The 15690-nt window shown below is 33.5% G+C and overlaps 3 protein-coding genes across 3 annotated transcripts; all 3 read right to left on the reverse strand.

Annotated features, from left to right (window-relative positions):
• Positions 1-4465: 4465 nt before the first annotated feature.
• LOC134248144 (E3 ubiquitin-protein ligase TRIM71-like) lies at positions 4466-6442 on the reverse strand. The gene is made up of 2 exons (XM_062730554.1): positions 6373-6442; positions 4466-6273 (listed from the first exon to the last, which is right to left on the reverse strand). Exons 1-2 carry the CDS (start codon positions 6395-6397, stop codon positions 4604-4606), a joined length of 1695 nt encoding a protein of 564 aa, XP_062586538.1. The 5' UTR covers positions 6398-6442; the 3' UTR covers positions 4466-4603.
• Positions 6443-9008: 2566 nt separating this feature from the next.
• Positions 9009-9488, reverse strand: LOC134248170 (uncharacterized). Its single transcript, XM_062730596.1, has one exon. It carries the CDS (start codon positions 9486-9488, stop codon positions 9009-9011), a length of 480 nt encoding a protein of 159 aa, XP_062586580.1.
• A 130-nt stretch (positions 9489-9618) lies between these two features.
• Positions 9619-10715, reverse strand: LOC134248171 (E3 ubiquitin-protein ligase TRIM45-like). The gene is made up of 2 exons (XM_062730597.1): positions 10687-10715; positions 9619-10312 (listed from the first exon to the last, which is right to left on the reverse strand). The coding sequence occupies exons 1-2, from the start codon at positions 10713-10715 to the stop codon at positions 9619-9621; spliced, it is 723 nt and encodes a 240-aa protein (XP_062586581.1).
• Positions 10716-15690: the final 4975 nt, after the last annotated feature.

Consider the following 15690-nt stretch of genomic DNA (forward strand, 5'->3'; position numbering starts at 1 on the left):
TTTCATAAATCCTGTTTGTGTTTCTGAAATTAGAAGATCGAGTGTAGATTTTATTCTATAACTAATACAACCAGATATTAACTTATAGAATACGTTTAATATAGTTATTGGTCTTCAGTTTTTTAAGAGATGTCTTGGCTTGTCTCCTTTTGGCAAACAAGATATTATACCAAGTCTCTGGGATATTGGAAGCTGTTTCTGAAGAAATATTTGATTTATTGCTTTTAAGATAAACATTTTAAGATCAATCCAGAAAAACGTAAAGAATTCAGTTGTAAATCCATCACTTCCCGGTGATTTATTATTATTCATATTTTTCAGTACCAGAAAAACCTCCTCTTCTTCTATATCCTTATCTAGGATTGATGTTGTTTTTATGTCTAACTGTGGAACATCATGGTATTGAATAATATTGGAGAAATCTACGTCTATCAATTCAGAATCTGCGTTTTTATATAAAGTTTCATAATAATCTTTGACTTCGTTTAGAATATCAGATTGTTTGTATATAATACCTTTGTCTAGAGTGTCTACCTTTTTTATTGTTTTGTTCAGGAAATTTCTCGACTCAAGATGACAGAAATATTTTGTTGGCTTTTCCCCTTCTTCCACCCACTTGGCTCTAGATCATATTACCTTTTAGTTTTTCTTTTCTTAAATTTTCAAGGGCAGATTTTTTTTTCTTCCAGTAAATAGAAATCAGGAATTGTACTTTTGTTTTCCAAATCCTCTATTTCCTTAATTAATGATTTTTCTAATTTATCTTTTTCTCTTTTTTTGAAAGTTGACTATGATATAGTTAACCCCCTGATTTCCATTAGTAGTATGTCAAAAAATACAGAGTCATCAACTGAAGTCTCTACTTCTACTCCATTTAGGCCCTGAGAATACTGGTTTTTAACTAATTGTATTTTTTGTTTCACCTTTTCAACATACTATATATCTATCATGTAAAAGATTATTGTTAAATTTCCATAGTCCACGTCCTCGTTCAAATGAATTAAACTTTAACTCAATTGTAACTGAAGAATGATCAGATCTATACCCAGGTTTTATATCAAAATGTTCAACAAAATTAGATAGGTTTTCTGATATAAGGATGTAGTCAAGAAGACCCTGTTTAACTGGCTTTTTTCTTCTCCATGTATAGATTTTCTTATCTGGGTTAAGTATTCTATAATAGTCAACTAAATTCAAATCATTTATTATTTCAATAAGTTTATCTCTGGCTTTTGAGTTATTTACATTTGCATTATTAAATGTGTCTATGTTGGGATTCAATGCCAGATTAAAATCTCCGCACAGGATAAAATAATCATTATCAAATTCTAAGAAATAGTCCCTAACTTTTTCATAAAATTCAGGGCTATCGTAATTTGGGCCATAAATATTAATAATAGTAATTCTGTTTTCATCAACACTTATGTCAAGTGCTAAAATATTACCCTCATTATCTTTTTTCTCCCTGTGGAGCTTTAGTTCAAAATTATTATTGAAAAAAATGGCTACCCCTCTAGAGTTTGACAAATATGAATTAAACACACATTTATAACCCCACTGAGTCTCTACACATGATTCTAAGTCAGTTGTAAAATGGGTATCCTGAAAACAAACTACATGTATAGAATAATTTTTTGTTTTATAAAAGTTTAGTACATCTTTTCTTTTTGATTGTGTATTTAACCCTTGACAATTGACTGTTGCTATTTTTATCGAACCCATATAGGTGTAAAAATAATGCTAAGTACATCACATTCATACTGGCCTTTCATACGAACAATCTCACTGAAAAACATAATACGTAAATGAAAAGGTAAACAAATGAAAGAAAAGAAAAAAAATGAATAGAGAAAAAAAAACAGACAAAAAAGTAAAATCTGAAAAATAGACTTTAAATTGACACTAAAGTCAGCCGTGGATCCAAACTAGTCTCGTTCAACCAGACACTCGGCTGTCTCCGTAAATCTCCGACCAGCCAGAGGGTCTGGTAAAGATACGTGATATCGTTTGTAACGCCAAAACGAGGCTTACCAAAATTCTGGTAAAGTTTTTGATTGGCTGAAAAGAACACACCTCCACAATTTAAACAAATATACATTGTAAATCGGCAGAAAAATAACTTAAAGTTTTAAAAGTTAAATGTCTAAAAGTTATAGCAGTTAAAGAGGAATAATTTTATTATTTATGGTAATGTGAACGGGTTATACGTAAGTGTCTCTGAAAAAAATATCATGTATCGATATTATTTTTTTTACGGAAGCTAAAGTGATAGTAGTGTAGCTACCTGCGGAATACATATTTCTTCGACTGATATTGTAATTACTCGTTGTTATGTCCAATTTTAAAGATCAATTTATTAATATAAACTCACAATCTAACAGGAAAAACATGTATAATATTTGTTTCAAAAAGAAGTCGTCAAAATGTAAACAAGATAGCGCCCTCTGCCGGTAACAAACGCTAATGTGACTCTTTACCAGACTCTCTGCTGGTCGGAGTTTACGGAGACAGCCGAGCGTCTGGTTGAACGAGACTAGGATCCAAACTAGCAGGACTCAAACCGGAAGTTTATGGTGTTACTGTTATTAACAAAGTAAACGATGGCGGAACAGTTTTTCCCGAAAAAATCACTTACTAATTTTGTTGATCTTGTCGTCTAGATCATCTGTTATGTCAAATTTCGTTCTTTTTTCGCTTCCCTCGATTTGTGCGTAAATGGAACCGTTAAAGTACCATGCAGATTCGATGTCTTCTCGACTTAGAAGTTTACTGATAAGTTCCCCCTTTGCTTTTGTCACATCGTCCACCAGTTTCAAACCGTTTCCTAGCTTCTTTATATCTGAACGCTTCCTCATGACTCTGGCCTTGGCATCTGAGTTGATTACTTTAACAATAATGGGCCTTAGCTTTCCTTTCTCTCCCGGAATACGATGCGCTGCTATTATTTCGCGATCTTGGAGTTGTACACCTGCGTTCTCCTGAATAAACTCTTTTACAACCATCTGAGTGTTTTCTTTCTCCATCTCCATAACTCCCATGATCTTAAAATTATATTTTCTGGAGTATTGTTCATTTCTGCTGCTCAATCTGAAAGCTTCACCTGCAATTTTTTCATTCATTTGCACCCTCTGTTTTAATTCTCTAATTTCTTTATTGCTCTCCGCTAATTTCTCGGCTAGTACTTCTGCCCTTGATTCAAGTTTTTCAATATCTCCCGCTGCCTTATCTATTTTTTTTTGAAACTCGACTTTTAATGCCTGGCACTGTTCTTCTACTTCTGCTTTTACACTCTCATCTCTTTCTTTATTGTTTTGTTCTATAATTTTTTTCACAATTGTGGTTACAAGCGTCTCTAACTTATCAGCTTTGACGGTTTTTTTAATTTCAGTTTTTAATTCCACGAGATCTTTTGAAATCTGGGTTAGCTGTTTACTTACGTCTGTCAAAGTGCTTTCGTTGGATAATTTTTGTCTAGACGTTGAAAACTGTTCTTGCGGTGAAAATATAACTGCAAATTTACAAATAACACTTCTCTAAAAAAAAAAAGCAGGCATTACTACATCTATCAATATTTCGGATGCACTTTTTTCAATAAATATGAAGCATTTTATTTATTATCTGGAGAAAAATTATTTATTTTGTTTCAATTTTGATGTGTGTATGGCATTAGAAAATCATTTCATGAATATCAAAGATTGAAAACTGGTGGTAACCATGGCAACCAGAACTTCCTTATAACCCTGATGATCATGGTTGATACGTTCATATTACGATGTCATTGACAAAAGGGAAAATTATATGTAAAAATGAGAAAAATTAATTGGGCGGGTTTTTTTCACGGACCCTTGCAATCCCTTCCATATTAGGTAAAAGTTCCAAGAAAAATAACGTCTCTTTGTTCTTACAGTGAAAAGATTGTGAAAAAAGGACCATGTTTCTGGAACAGATATATGATATACATTAACTAAATAGGAACCTACATATGAAAGAAAAACATCTTAACCAACTTCGAGGATGAGATCTTGCAAAGTTGGTTGAATTGATTAACACGAATTTCACGCCTTAATAGACGTCTGACAAGATAAAAAAAAAAAGCATCTTGATAATCGAGCTAACAATATAAAACAAAAAAAGTCCAGTCTTATAAATTCAGCATTCTGTTGTGTTTTGTGTTTGTTTTGTACTTGAATGGAAGGAAATGAAACTGCATAAAACGACAATGTCTGAAAACAGCGTAGGAAATATTATATTAAAGAATTAAAAAATGCTAAAGTTTAATAAAAGTGTTTTGCAATAACTTGCAATGCAGCTGCCAATCGCTACCAATCGATAAATAAATCCATGCATTGTTTTGTCCAAAGAGATATTTTGATTTTGAGTAAATGTAGATATCATTTTCTAGAAAGAAACTTTGGGTTTGACATTATGAAGATGAAGGTGTTAAAACTAGATTTAATAAGATATCTTGCAAGTACATAAACAAATAATGCCTTCAAATACATTATAAATAGAATACAAAAAAATTTTGACAATTGTTTTGTTCACCAGACGAGTAAAACACATTGGTTTACTAGTATTAATAATAGACATAAATTTGACATTGTTATTCCATGTACTTGATGACTTTAACAACCCCTGTATGATATGACCCTACCCACAACCTTCCTTCACTATCCAGACTTAGTCCACAAGGTCTCTCTAGACCACAATTATCAACACATTTTAAAAACTGCCCGTCCTGATCTAAGATATGAAGACAGTCATTATTAATATCATTGATAATGATTTGACTTTGTGAATCTGTAACGATGTGCATAGGTTGGAATTGTCTGTTCCTCCAGGCTGGTGTACCGTCGTATCGGAATCGGACTCTTTCTGTCTTGTCCACAACTATCACTGTGTTGGCATCGCTATCAGAGGCACAAATATCACCATTGCTATTCTCCTCTATATTAACTCCTATTTTCCCACCTCTAAAAATTTGTTGTTCATGTTCATCTTTATCGATTTCTTTTATCGCCGTCTGTCCATGAAAGCGGACAATTTTGTAATGACTTTGATCTCGAGTACACATACTGACTAGTATATCTCCTGATCTGGTACAACACAGTCCCCAAGGATGCCATCCCTCAGGTAAAGTGATCAGTGTCTCTATCCTCCCCTCTCGGAAAATGTTGATTGTTCTGCTGTTGGCATCACTGTATATCAGTTCTCCCTCTTTGGTCACTGAAATGTCATTAGGAAAAGTTTCACATGTTGCAGTGACCATTTCCTTCACTGACCCATGTATGTCAACACGTTTAAGGGTTTTATCTGAACCACAAACCCAAGCTTCATCGGTTTCAACACAGATAAGTGAACCAAAAGGTTTCATTTCAGATGGAATGCTAGCAATCACTTCAACATTTTCTAATATTTGTCTTACGAATAAAAAAGACTCCTCATCGGTCGGATTTGATAAAGATGTCTGTCTCAATGTAGCTTTGTAATCTGCTAACTCTAGGCTAAGATCGCTCCCCTTGACTGTGTGGCTTTTCAAGGAAGGAATCGTTACATCAACATCTGTATGAATATCCATGAATTCCTTGACTTGTGATTTGTAACTTGTTACATCACTCACTTTATTCGAATTCAGGATATTCTTGTTTTCTTTCAGTATTAGGGCTGTTTTTGTTCCCGAATTCTTGAGCAAGGACTGGTGCGATTTGAGAGCGTTCAGCCTTTTATCTTTCATTGTTTTAATGGTTGATTGAAGCATGTTGAAAATGTTGTCCACTTCTTCATGCCAGGTTTTTCTCAGGTTTTCTCCCTCTCTCTCCAAATTTTCAAATTTTTCTCTCAGCTTGGATATCCTTTGATCCAATTTTGATTCACCTTGGGCAAATTTTGACATAAAAGTTTCGATTTCTCCCGTTTCTTTCTCGATAATTTCTTTGCTCTGTTTTATGATATCTGTCATGTCCACGACAGTATGGCCGCTGTGATCAGATGTGAGGCATTTGAAGCAGACAGGGACATTACAGTGTTGACATTGGCCCTCGCATCTTTGTTTCGGGTGTGAGGCACATAATGGGAATACTAACCGCTCCTCCCTATCCGTGAAAGAAACCATGTCATGTGTTTGAGACTTCAGACTTTCTACATGTTTATAAATGCAGCTCCCACATAAACTGACTTGGCAGTCGTTACAGAATAACTGAGTAGGGTTTTCGCATAGTTCACAAGTAATCACGAACTGTGCCCACGTTGACGACGAGTCCATTTTCAGTTCGCCTATATTAATAACAATACTGACATTTATCTAATTTGTCTCTTTTTATGCTTTATCTTTGGATAGAATTAATTAAAGGTTAAATTACCTAGATTTGTTACCTGTAACTATGAAGTCAAAGTACATAAGATAAAGGGGAATCCCTCGGAAGTTTCAACTTTCGGTTTAGTCCTAGACGAATGAAAAATGGGACGGATCTAAAATTTCTATTGGGATATGATTTGGACACATTTTGAACTGTAGAAAAACAGGAATGTGTAAATCTCGTTTATAGTGTTAAAATTTTATAACTGCATGTAGCATGTCTAAGTCATAGAGAGAGAGAGAGAGAGAGAGAGAGAGAGAGAGAGAGAGAGAGAGAGAGAGAGAGAGAGAGAGAGAGAGAGAGAGAAACAAAAAAATTAACAAAGCAATAAAAATTAAAAAAAATTTCATCTTTCGATGGGGGGGGGGGGATGGGGATGGGGGGGGGGCTTTGTGGTGAAGCCACTTTTCACGAAATATTTAACACCTCCAGTCAGCTAAAGAGGACTTTTGAGAAGTTAAATTTCAAGCACTCATCTGACCTTGATTGACGAATAAAAAATTCCCGTTAATCTAAAGCTCCTCATACCTTGTTAGCATGCATGGTATGATTGGCATTTACTGCAATATTTAAAAATATTCACTTTTTCTAGACTTAAAATTAATATGTTTGACTCACTATTTCTCATTTAACATAAGAAATGAAATAGCAAATTCCATGAAACCTTTTGTGATCCAGTATGCATATTGTTGATGAATCTAAAATAATTGTTATAATTAATTAAACCCTTTACAAATTTACCTGTTTTATTGCAAGAACCTCAATTTATAACGAAAGAAACATCATAGTCTCATTGTACCGTTATGAGTCGCTCTTGGGGAATTAAATTTTGGTACAAAACCCTCTGTACGAATTGTAGGCGAGTTACTTTAGAGACCTTTTTTCTGGACAGTAAAATGTTGCATTTTACATACAGTGTGTACTTCCGACGACCATTGAAGAACAAAGTCTGGATATATATTTAAACATTTATGCATTCAAAGTGATAGTTATTTTATATTTATTATGGTGTATCCTTCGTCTAAATCAGGATACACCATAATAAATATTCAATAATTTCCTTCAAATCAATATAGGCGGGAAGCAACGGGATGGGGGGAGGGGTAGGGTGGAGGGGGTCTGCCCTCCACTTTTTTAGCATAACTTCTCACTAAAAGTATCATAGGAAATATTTATTCAATGGCCGGTTGCTCCCCCCACTGTATGTCACGCTTAAGTGAAATGAAGGAAATGTATAATCGTATAAATAAAATTTGGAGGTGGCTGAAAGAGATCGGACCCCCCCCCCCCCCCACCGAAAGAGAATTTTCGAGTTTGAGAAATTTGAGAAAAATTTCTCTGGCTCCCCCCTCCCCACCGGTGTTATGTCATTGCAAAACGTCAAAAATTATCTCGTCACAAGTTTTCAAGCATGTTTTTTAAGTAATAGTATACCAGTAAAAAAAAATAGTTTTTGTCAGGTGACCCCATTGATAACATCTCCTTCCCTTCAGTATTTGCATTGTAAAATAGATTTTATGTGTATGTTCACGAGAAAGGACGTTTGACTTACAGCTTTCGAACTAAATATAAACAAGGAAAGTTATTGAACAAAAGAAAGTCTTTGGATACCAAGATGAAATTTTCGAAGTGGAAAAAGGGAAATTCAGGTGTTAACCGACATTTTCCATAATTGTAATTTTTTATCTCTGCTATAAAAAATATTTAGAAGTTAAAGATAAGGCTACCACGGACGGATGATTAATCAACTTGACATTTTTCATTTTGCAAACTTTATAAATAGAAAAGTTTGTATAGTGTGTTTGGCTCATTGACAATAACATCTAACCATGTACCTGAATGAGCATATAATTACCATTACGGTAATATTTTGATTTTTTTTTTCGATGTTGTGCAATTTTCAGACATTCCACTGACTCATGTAGACACCATTGCTTCTTCACATTTACAAAAAATATATTTGGTTAGACAAGAAACAATGCATACGCCTTTTAAAGACCTCTTGTTACAAAACAATATTCATTTTGTGAATATACAAATAATCTGAATAAATACAAGTTGAATGATGATAAAAAAAACTTTTGTCACAATTTCCTCAAACCTTATTGTTTTACTCTAATACTATTTCAAAAGGACAGCTTTCAAATTGTCTTTCATACTTTTAATTGCCCTACAAAAATAACCATAGGAAAATCTGTTTCCTTTGCTACATAGAAAAAAAGCCACTCCATGGACATGTATTTTCTTTCATACGAAACAGAGGCCTAATTGAAATATATTTAGTCTTCTGTACGTATGTCTTGCTGGCTAGAACAGATATAAAAGTTAATATAAAACATCTTGAATGTGCATGCATAAAATGTATTCCATTACTTTATTATATTCTATATAAAAAAAATAAATTGCTGATAATGTTCATTTTATACACTGTAAACCTGTATTACACTTAATGTTCATAACAACATATATATTTTATAATTTTATTTCATGTACTGGATGACTTTTACATCGCCTGTATCATACGATGCTACCCATAACCTTCCTTCACTATCTTAACTCAGCCCACGAGGCTTACTAAGACTACAATTGTCAACACATTTTAAAAATTGTCCGTTCTGATCTTAGATATGGAGACAGTTATTTTTAACATCACTAATAATGATCTGGCCAAATGAGTCTGTAACAATGTATACAGGTTCGATTAATCCTGTTGGCTGGTGTACCATCATAACGGAATGGGACTCTTTCCCTCTTGTCCACCACTATAACTGTCTTGGCGTCCACATCAGATGAACAAATGTATCCATTGTTATTCTCCTGCACAACTCCTAAACCTCTAAAAATTTGCAGTCCGTATTCGTCTTTATAAATATCTTGTATTGCTGTCTTTCCTTGAAAGCGGACAATTTTGTGATTACTCTGATCAGGGGTACACATATTAAGGAGTATATCCCCTGATCTGGTACAACACAGTCCCCTTGGATGCCATCCCTCAGGTAAAGTGATCAGTGTCTCTATTCTCCCAGGTCTGACAATGTTCACTGTTCTTCTAAGATAATCACTATAAAGCAGTTCCTCCTGTCTGGACACTGAAATGTCAGTAGGATAAGGTTCATATTTAGTGGTGACCATGTCCTTTACTGACCCATGTATATCAATACGTCTAAGGGTTTTATCTTTGCCATGAACCCAAGCTTCACTGGATCCAAAACATATAACTGAATATAAAGGTTTCATTCCAGACGGAAATGTGGCAAATATTTTAGCATTGTCCAATAATGTCCTCACAGAAAAAAATGGAGACTTCATCTGTCAGACTGGATATAGATATCTGTCTTAGCATAACCTTATATTCTGGTAAATCTATGCTGAGTTCACTTCCTTTGACTGTGTTGTTGTTTAAGGCAGGAATCATTACATCAACATCTATAGGAATGTCTTTGAATTCCTTCAGTTTAGATTTGTGACTAGTAACATCAGTAACCTGGTTAGACTTCAAGATTTTCTTGTTTTCTTTCATAATATTTGCTAATTTTTTGCCTAAATTCTGTAGAGAGGATTGGTGAGATTTAAGAGCCTTGAATCTTCCATTTTTCATTGTCCCAATGGTTGATTGTAGAGTGTTAAAAATGTTGTCAACTTCTTCATGCCAGGTTTTCCTTAGATTCTCTTCCTCTTTCTCCAAACTTTCAAACTTTTGTATCAGATTGGATATCTTTTGATCTATTTTTGCTTCACCCAAGGTAAATCTTGAAATATAACTCTCAGTTACCCCCATTTCTTTCTTGATTTCTTCTTTTATCTTCTTTACAATATCTGCCATGTCCTGGACAACATGGCCGTGGTGAGGACCTGTGAGGCATTTGAAGCAGACAGGGACATCACACTGTTGGCAGTATCCCTCACATCTTTGTTTTGGATGTGAAGCACATGATGGGAATACCAGCCGCTCCTCCCTGTCCGTGAAAGGAACAATATCATGTGTGTGAGACCTCAGACTGTCTACATGTTTATTTATACATTCCCTGTGTAACCAAGCGGGGATGAAGAACGCAGGTTCAGTTTAATAAATTTATTTGGAAATGAAAAAGCAATGGCAGATCTACAAATACAAAAACATATATACAATATCATAATACACATAGACACAGAGACAAAACATTTTTATTTCCTATTCACTTCAGAAATAAGAAAATTTAAGTTTACTAAGCCCAAAAACGTCAATTTCATAGTTTAAAATACCTTTCTCTCAAAAATATGAAAAACACTTGAGCTTATAACTTGGACTTAATAAATAAAATACAAAAATTTAATAAACTAGGAAAATTACCTTTCAAGTGGTGACAACCCAGATAGCATGACTATGTTGGGCCGACACTGGTAAAAGGTTGTATGGTTGGCTTGTGTATATCTACCGGTTATATTTGTTGGAGAATGTTACCATGTCAACCTTCTCAGGACTATGACATATACTTTGTATGTTGGCCCAGCGTTACTCCAACAGCTAAGCAACTTCCATTCACTTTACTTTCCAAGGATGGAAGGACTTATGTTCCAGCGTTCCAATGTTTGTTATACACCCTTAAAGAAAGTGTCTTTTCAAATTGGTAGTAGTATGTTGGCCCAACGTTGGCCCGATGTTTGTAATGCACCCATAAAGAAAGTGTCTTATCAAGTGTGGTAGAAGAGGACAACGTTGGCAAGGTTTGTAATACACTTACAGAAAGTGTCTTATCAAGTTGGTCTTAGTATGACGCGCTCAACGTTGCAACAGTGTTTGTAATACATTACAGAAAGTGTCTTATCAAGTTGGTAGTAGTATGTTGGCCCAACGTTGGCCCAGTGTTTGTAATACACCCTTAAAGAAAGTGTCAACAAGTTGGTAGTAGTTTGTTGGCCCAACGTTGGCCCAATGTTTATAATACACCCTTAAAGAAAATGCCTAATCAAGTTGGTAATAGAATGTTGGCCCAACGTTGGCCCGGTTTTAGCAAGAATGTTATTTTGTTTAGATGTTTCAAAACAGATGGATATTTATATTGGGCAACGTCTCTAGCGCGGCTCAATTATTATAAAGCCAACTAAATGATAGTGTCAATTTCAGGAAAAGCTGCTGAGCTTTACAAAAAAACCTCGAGGAATCCAAATATTAATTTAGATGCACATTCTGAAATAAAAAAGAGAACATGCTATGTCCATGCTTTTCATTGGAAATACAAAGAATTTTGTTTAGATATGATCAAATTTTCAACATTTTAACTTTGAACTTAAGTGATCACAGCACCAAAGAGTGTTTTATTCTATTTTTTGAATTGTGTGCATACTTATTTATTTGTCATAAAACGCTTTAAATTATGATTTTTTTTATCATGAGCGTTGTATTCCTGAGAATTTAGAGAAACAATAAATTTTAGTGAAAAGTTCTCAAAATATATGAATACCAGAGGGCAAGACATCTGATGCCATCTTACATGATGAAAGTGTAATTATTGTTCAATTATATTATTATGCCAACGATGGTCCAACTTTGAATATTGATAATTGGTTATGTCATCATTGTTGTAAACTGTTGTTATATCATAAAACTATTTCATGAGAAAATATATGTTGGGGCATTGTCCACGCCGACACACCAATCGTGTAGCCCAAATACCAGTTTGAATCTTATAATAAATTATTAAATGAAGCATCCGACTTGTGTATATCGCGCCATTTTTAATCACGAGCGTAATGAGACTTATACCTTGCATATCTAGCCATCTTCTTCAACAAAATAAACTTTGGATTATGAATTATACTTGCATACAAATTGTCATCTAAAACGTTGCCTTTCAGAGAAAACAATAATTTCTGCATACATTAAATGTTTTCATTTTTTTTTATCAAAATGAGAGATTTTTTATTTTTATTATTTTTTTTATATAAATTTACAAAACCAGAATTTTCTTTAATTCATTTTTAAAAAGTCCCATTTTAACGTCAAGATCTTGTAAATGAAAGATGCCTACAGATCAATCAAGATTAATTCCTTTAATGATGGCTTATAAGTTAAGCTTGGTCAAGTTTCGGGGCATAATTTGTGGATAAAAAAAAATAAAATATGATATTTTAAACTGTCATTTCAAAAAAAATTTAAGAAAACCGCTTATAAATATTGGACTTTTTTCTAGATCAGGCAAAAGAAATATATTGGGCCAATGTTGGCAAAATTGTAGTTTGTATGTTTTTGCTCATCTTTAAAATGTTGTCATATATTAATATATATTTGGCCAATTTCACATGTATATAAAACATTTAATTGTTACAAATCTGTATATTAACAAATCCAATAGTCCCTACAGTCAAGTTTTAAATTTACTTTTAAGTATTATAATGAAAATACAAATTAGCTAAAATATATTTACAAGGCTTATTAAAATTCTTATAATTTATCAACTCAAAATAAATCATCAGTGATTGAATTTATTGTTTCTATACAAGAAAAATAAATGAAAGTATAAAATAACAAATGTGTTTTGATACACTTAAAACAATAAATAATTTGCCCTTATTTAGATTGAAATATGTGTCTTGTAGAATAAATTTCCGAAGTCTACCACGCATTTTACTTATATACTTAACGTCGAGCATATGATCAAACATGTTGACAATGTTGAACATGTTGAAGTTAAAACAAAATTTATTCAGTACTACACAACATAAATTTTGTTGTTTTTTAAAATTTGTTACTGTACTGCAAAAATTTTCTAAACATTTATTTTACTGTTGAATAATGATTTATATGGGGCAACATTGAATCAAAATCGGTGTGATGATGATGACCAGGACTTTGCAGAAATTTTATGTATATACTAAATGCCTTCATAAAATTAACCTTCATCACACCATGAAAAAAAAAACCTTTCCCTCAATTGACAGCTTAAACATATAGTGATATACTTGTAAATTTAATCGTATGAATCATTGAAAGTCAACAAATGTATAAAGTACCAAATACCAATTTTAGGTTTTTTTTGAAATTGAGAACACAATAAATTTCAAAGAATGGCATTTTTTTGGACATGGATGGGGGAGGAAGAAACAGAGAGAGAACCTCTGGAGACACCTCTGTTGTCTTAAAAAGAGGGATCAGATTGATAAGTGGCATGTCAACAAAACTTTTTATAAAAATATTGTTTTGTATGTATTGTCAATGATTTTTCTGTGTTGTTAAGCTGTCGGTAACAAACATTGTTCAGATGCCGGAAACATTTTGTGTGTAAAAAAACAAAATGGCCGTATATATTGAAACTATTTTAATATATATTTTAAATTTTGAGAGGGCTTTGTTTATTTTTTAGAAGTGCTTATTGATACCTGATATTTCTGAATTTTTTAAAAAAATTGACCAGAGAGGAAGTATCAGTCATGTAACCCTACATGTATTCTTGTAATTTGAGCATAAACTTTTTGTTCTTTTTTAATGTTTTCTTCATGCACTGAGCAATAAAATACTAGAATGTTATAATTTAATTTTATATTCTGATTTCTTTTTCCTCATTTTTTAATTAATGTAGAGCTACTAACAATGCAATACTTGCTGATGGTAATTCTATGAGATATTGTGAATATGTATTAAACTATTAATATCTAGCATATATAGTTTTAAATGGCTTTCACCATTAAACTGTACAACAAAATTTGCAAAATTTGTTAAACTTTTATATATTGTTTTTTTTGTAATTTTGTATTAATTGTCGAGTGAAGAGCAAATGAGTTGTCCATGGTGGATAGCCAATAATATAAAAACCAACGTTGGCCCAAAAATGGAACATTTTGTCTAATTTCCTGTTTACTAATATTATAAAGTTAAAAATATGGTATACAACAATAAGCCAACAAGTTTGTCTGATTAAGGGCCGATGAGCAAATTACCGTTGGCCCAACATTAATTGCTTACATTGGCCCAACTGTACAAAAATTTTCATTTGCCCAATATTGAAAAAAGCAGTCGGCACAACAGTGGCCCAATATTAACTGTAACATTGGCCCATCAATAAGCCAACAAGTTGGTTTGATTAAGGGCCGATGAGCAAATTACCGTTGGCCCAACATTAATTGCTGACAATGGCCCAACTGTACAAAATTGACGTTTGTCCAATATTGAGAGAATACAATGGCCCAACAGTGGCCCAATATTAACTGTTATATTGGCCCAAAATATAAACAAGTTGGTTTTTTGGGCCAAATCAAGTTACATGTATATCTTTATATATGTGGCCCAACATAAGGAGCATTGTTGGCCCAACAAATAAAAGAATTTATATAGTTCAAGCACTTGTTAATATAAAATTTAAATTTCCCGCACTGACAGGGATGGGCCCATGCCTCAGTATATATAGCAGAAAAACCGGTTAAACAAGGGGTACAAATTTACTGGCCAATGAGATTTTGTGAGTAGAATTCATGAATGGAGACTACTACCAAATATGGCATATAGTAAATTATGACTCAGTAAGTTATTCAATAAAGATAAAAAATTTATTTTAAATAAATATGACTCCGCCACATACTCCCCAGCTTTAAATTTAGCGTCTCGATAAATGAAAAATATATATTCTATCAAAATACATTTTTCAATAATAGCCACATACTCTCCAGAAAAATATACATATGAACATCAAAAGTAACAAAAAGTTTTTGCATAAGTAATAGCGTTATTTAGGAAACACATCTCGTCACATCACGGCGGTTTATGGTTTTCTGGCAGCCATCGTCTGACACGACACTAACGACATTTCCTGAAATATTCACAACACGATACACAGTAGAGTCCCATGAATCTTGAATTTTGTTTCTGCCGCGGATTTGACGGTTTCGAACGTACACTTTGTCATCAGTATTCAATTCCGGGTCAAAGGCTTTTCTGTCGTTGGTCAACTTCCTGTTTCTGGCCATCAGAGACGTATGATCACTTGCTTTGTTGAACGTGTACTTTAGTCGGTCCTGGTGAGATTTGATCCATTCGTCAGTCGTCATCTGATCATCATCATCAGTGTCCAAAGCTCCAAGTAGAAAATCGATGGGTATCTTGGGATGACGTCCAAACATAAGATAAAACGGGCTGTATCCGGTTGTTGAATTCTGTGTTGCGTTGTAGGAAAATAGTAATTCGGGCAGATGTTTTGGCCAATGTCGCTTTCGGTCAGGTGTAAGACTCTTCAATAAGTTGTGTAGGGTTCTATTAAATCTTTCGCACTGGGCGTTTCCTTCTGGGTGGTAAGGTGTGGTTCGAGTAACATGTAATTCCATACATCCTACACAGTTGAGCAATGATATTTGCTTCAAAATTTCG

This window comes from Saccostrea cucullata, unplaced genomic scaffold (genome assembly GCF_032062105.1).
Source record: "Saccostrea cucullata isolate Sc308-1 unplaced genomic scaffold, CSIRO_AGI_Scuc_v1 ctg1130, whole genome shotgun sequence".
Classification (NCBI taxonomy): domain Eukaryota; kingdom Metazoa; phylum Mollusca; class Bivalvia; order Ostreida; family Ostreidae; genus Saccostrea; species Saccostrea cuccullata.

Bases quoted from the DNA above. Each gene is read 5' to 3' on its own strand.
- LOC134248144 (XM_062730554.1), bottom strand. From the start codon at position 6,397: ATGTACTTTGACTTCATAGTTACAG. The intron at 6,274-6,372 runs GTAACAAATCTA...TTATTAATATAG, and splicing joins CTTTGACTTCATAGTTACAG to GCGAACTGAAAATGGACTCG.
- LOC134248170 (XM_062730596.1), bottom strand. From the start codon at position 9,488: ATGGTCACCACTAAATATGAACCTTATCCTACTGACATTTCAGTGTCC.
- LOC134248171 (XM_062730597.1), bottom strand. From the start codon at position 10,715: ATGCTATCTGGGTTGTCACCACTTGAAAG. The intron at 10,313-10,686 runs GTAATTTTCCTA...TTTCACGGACAG, and splicing joins GGGTTGTCACCACTTGAAAG to GGAGGAGCGGCTGGTATTCC.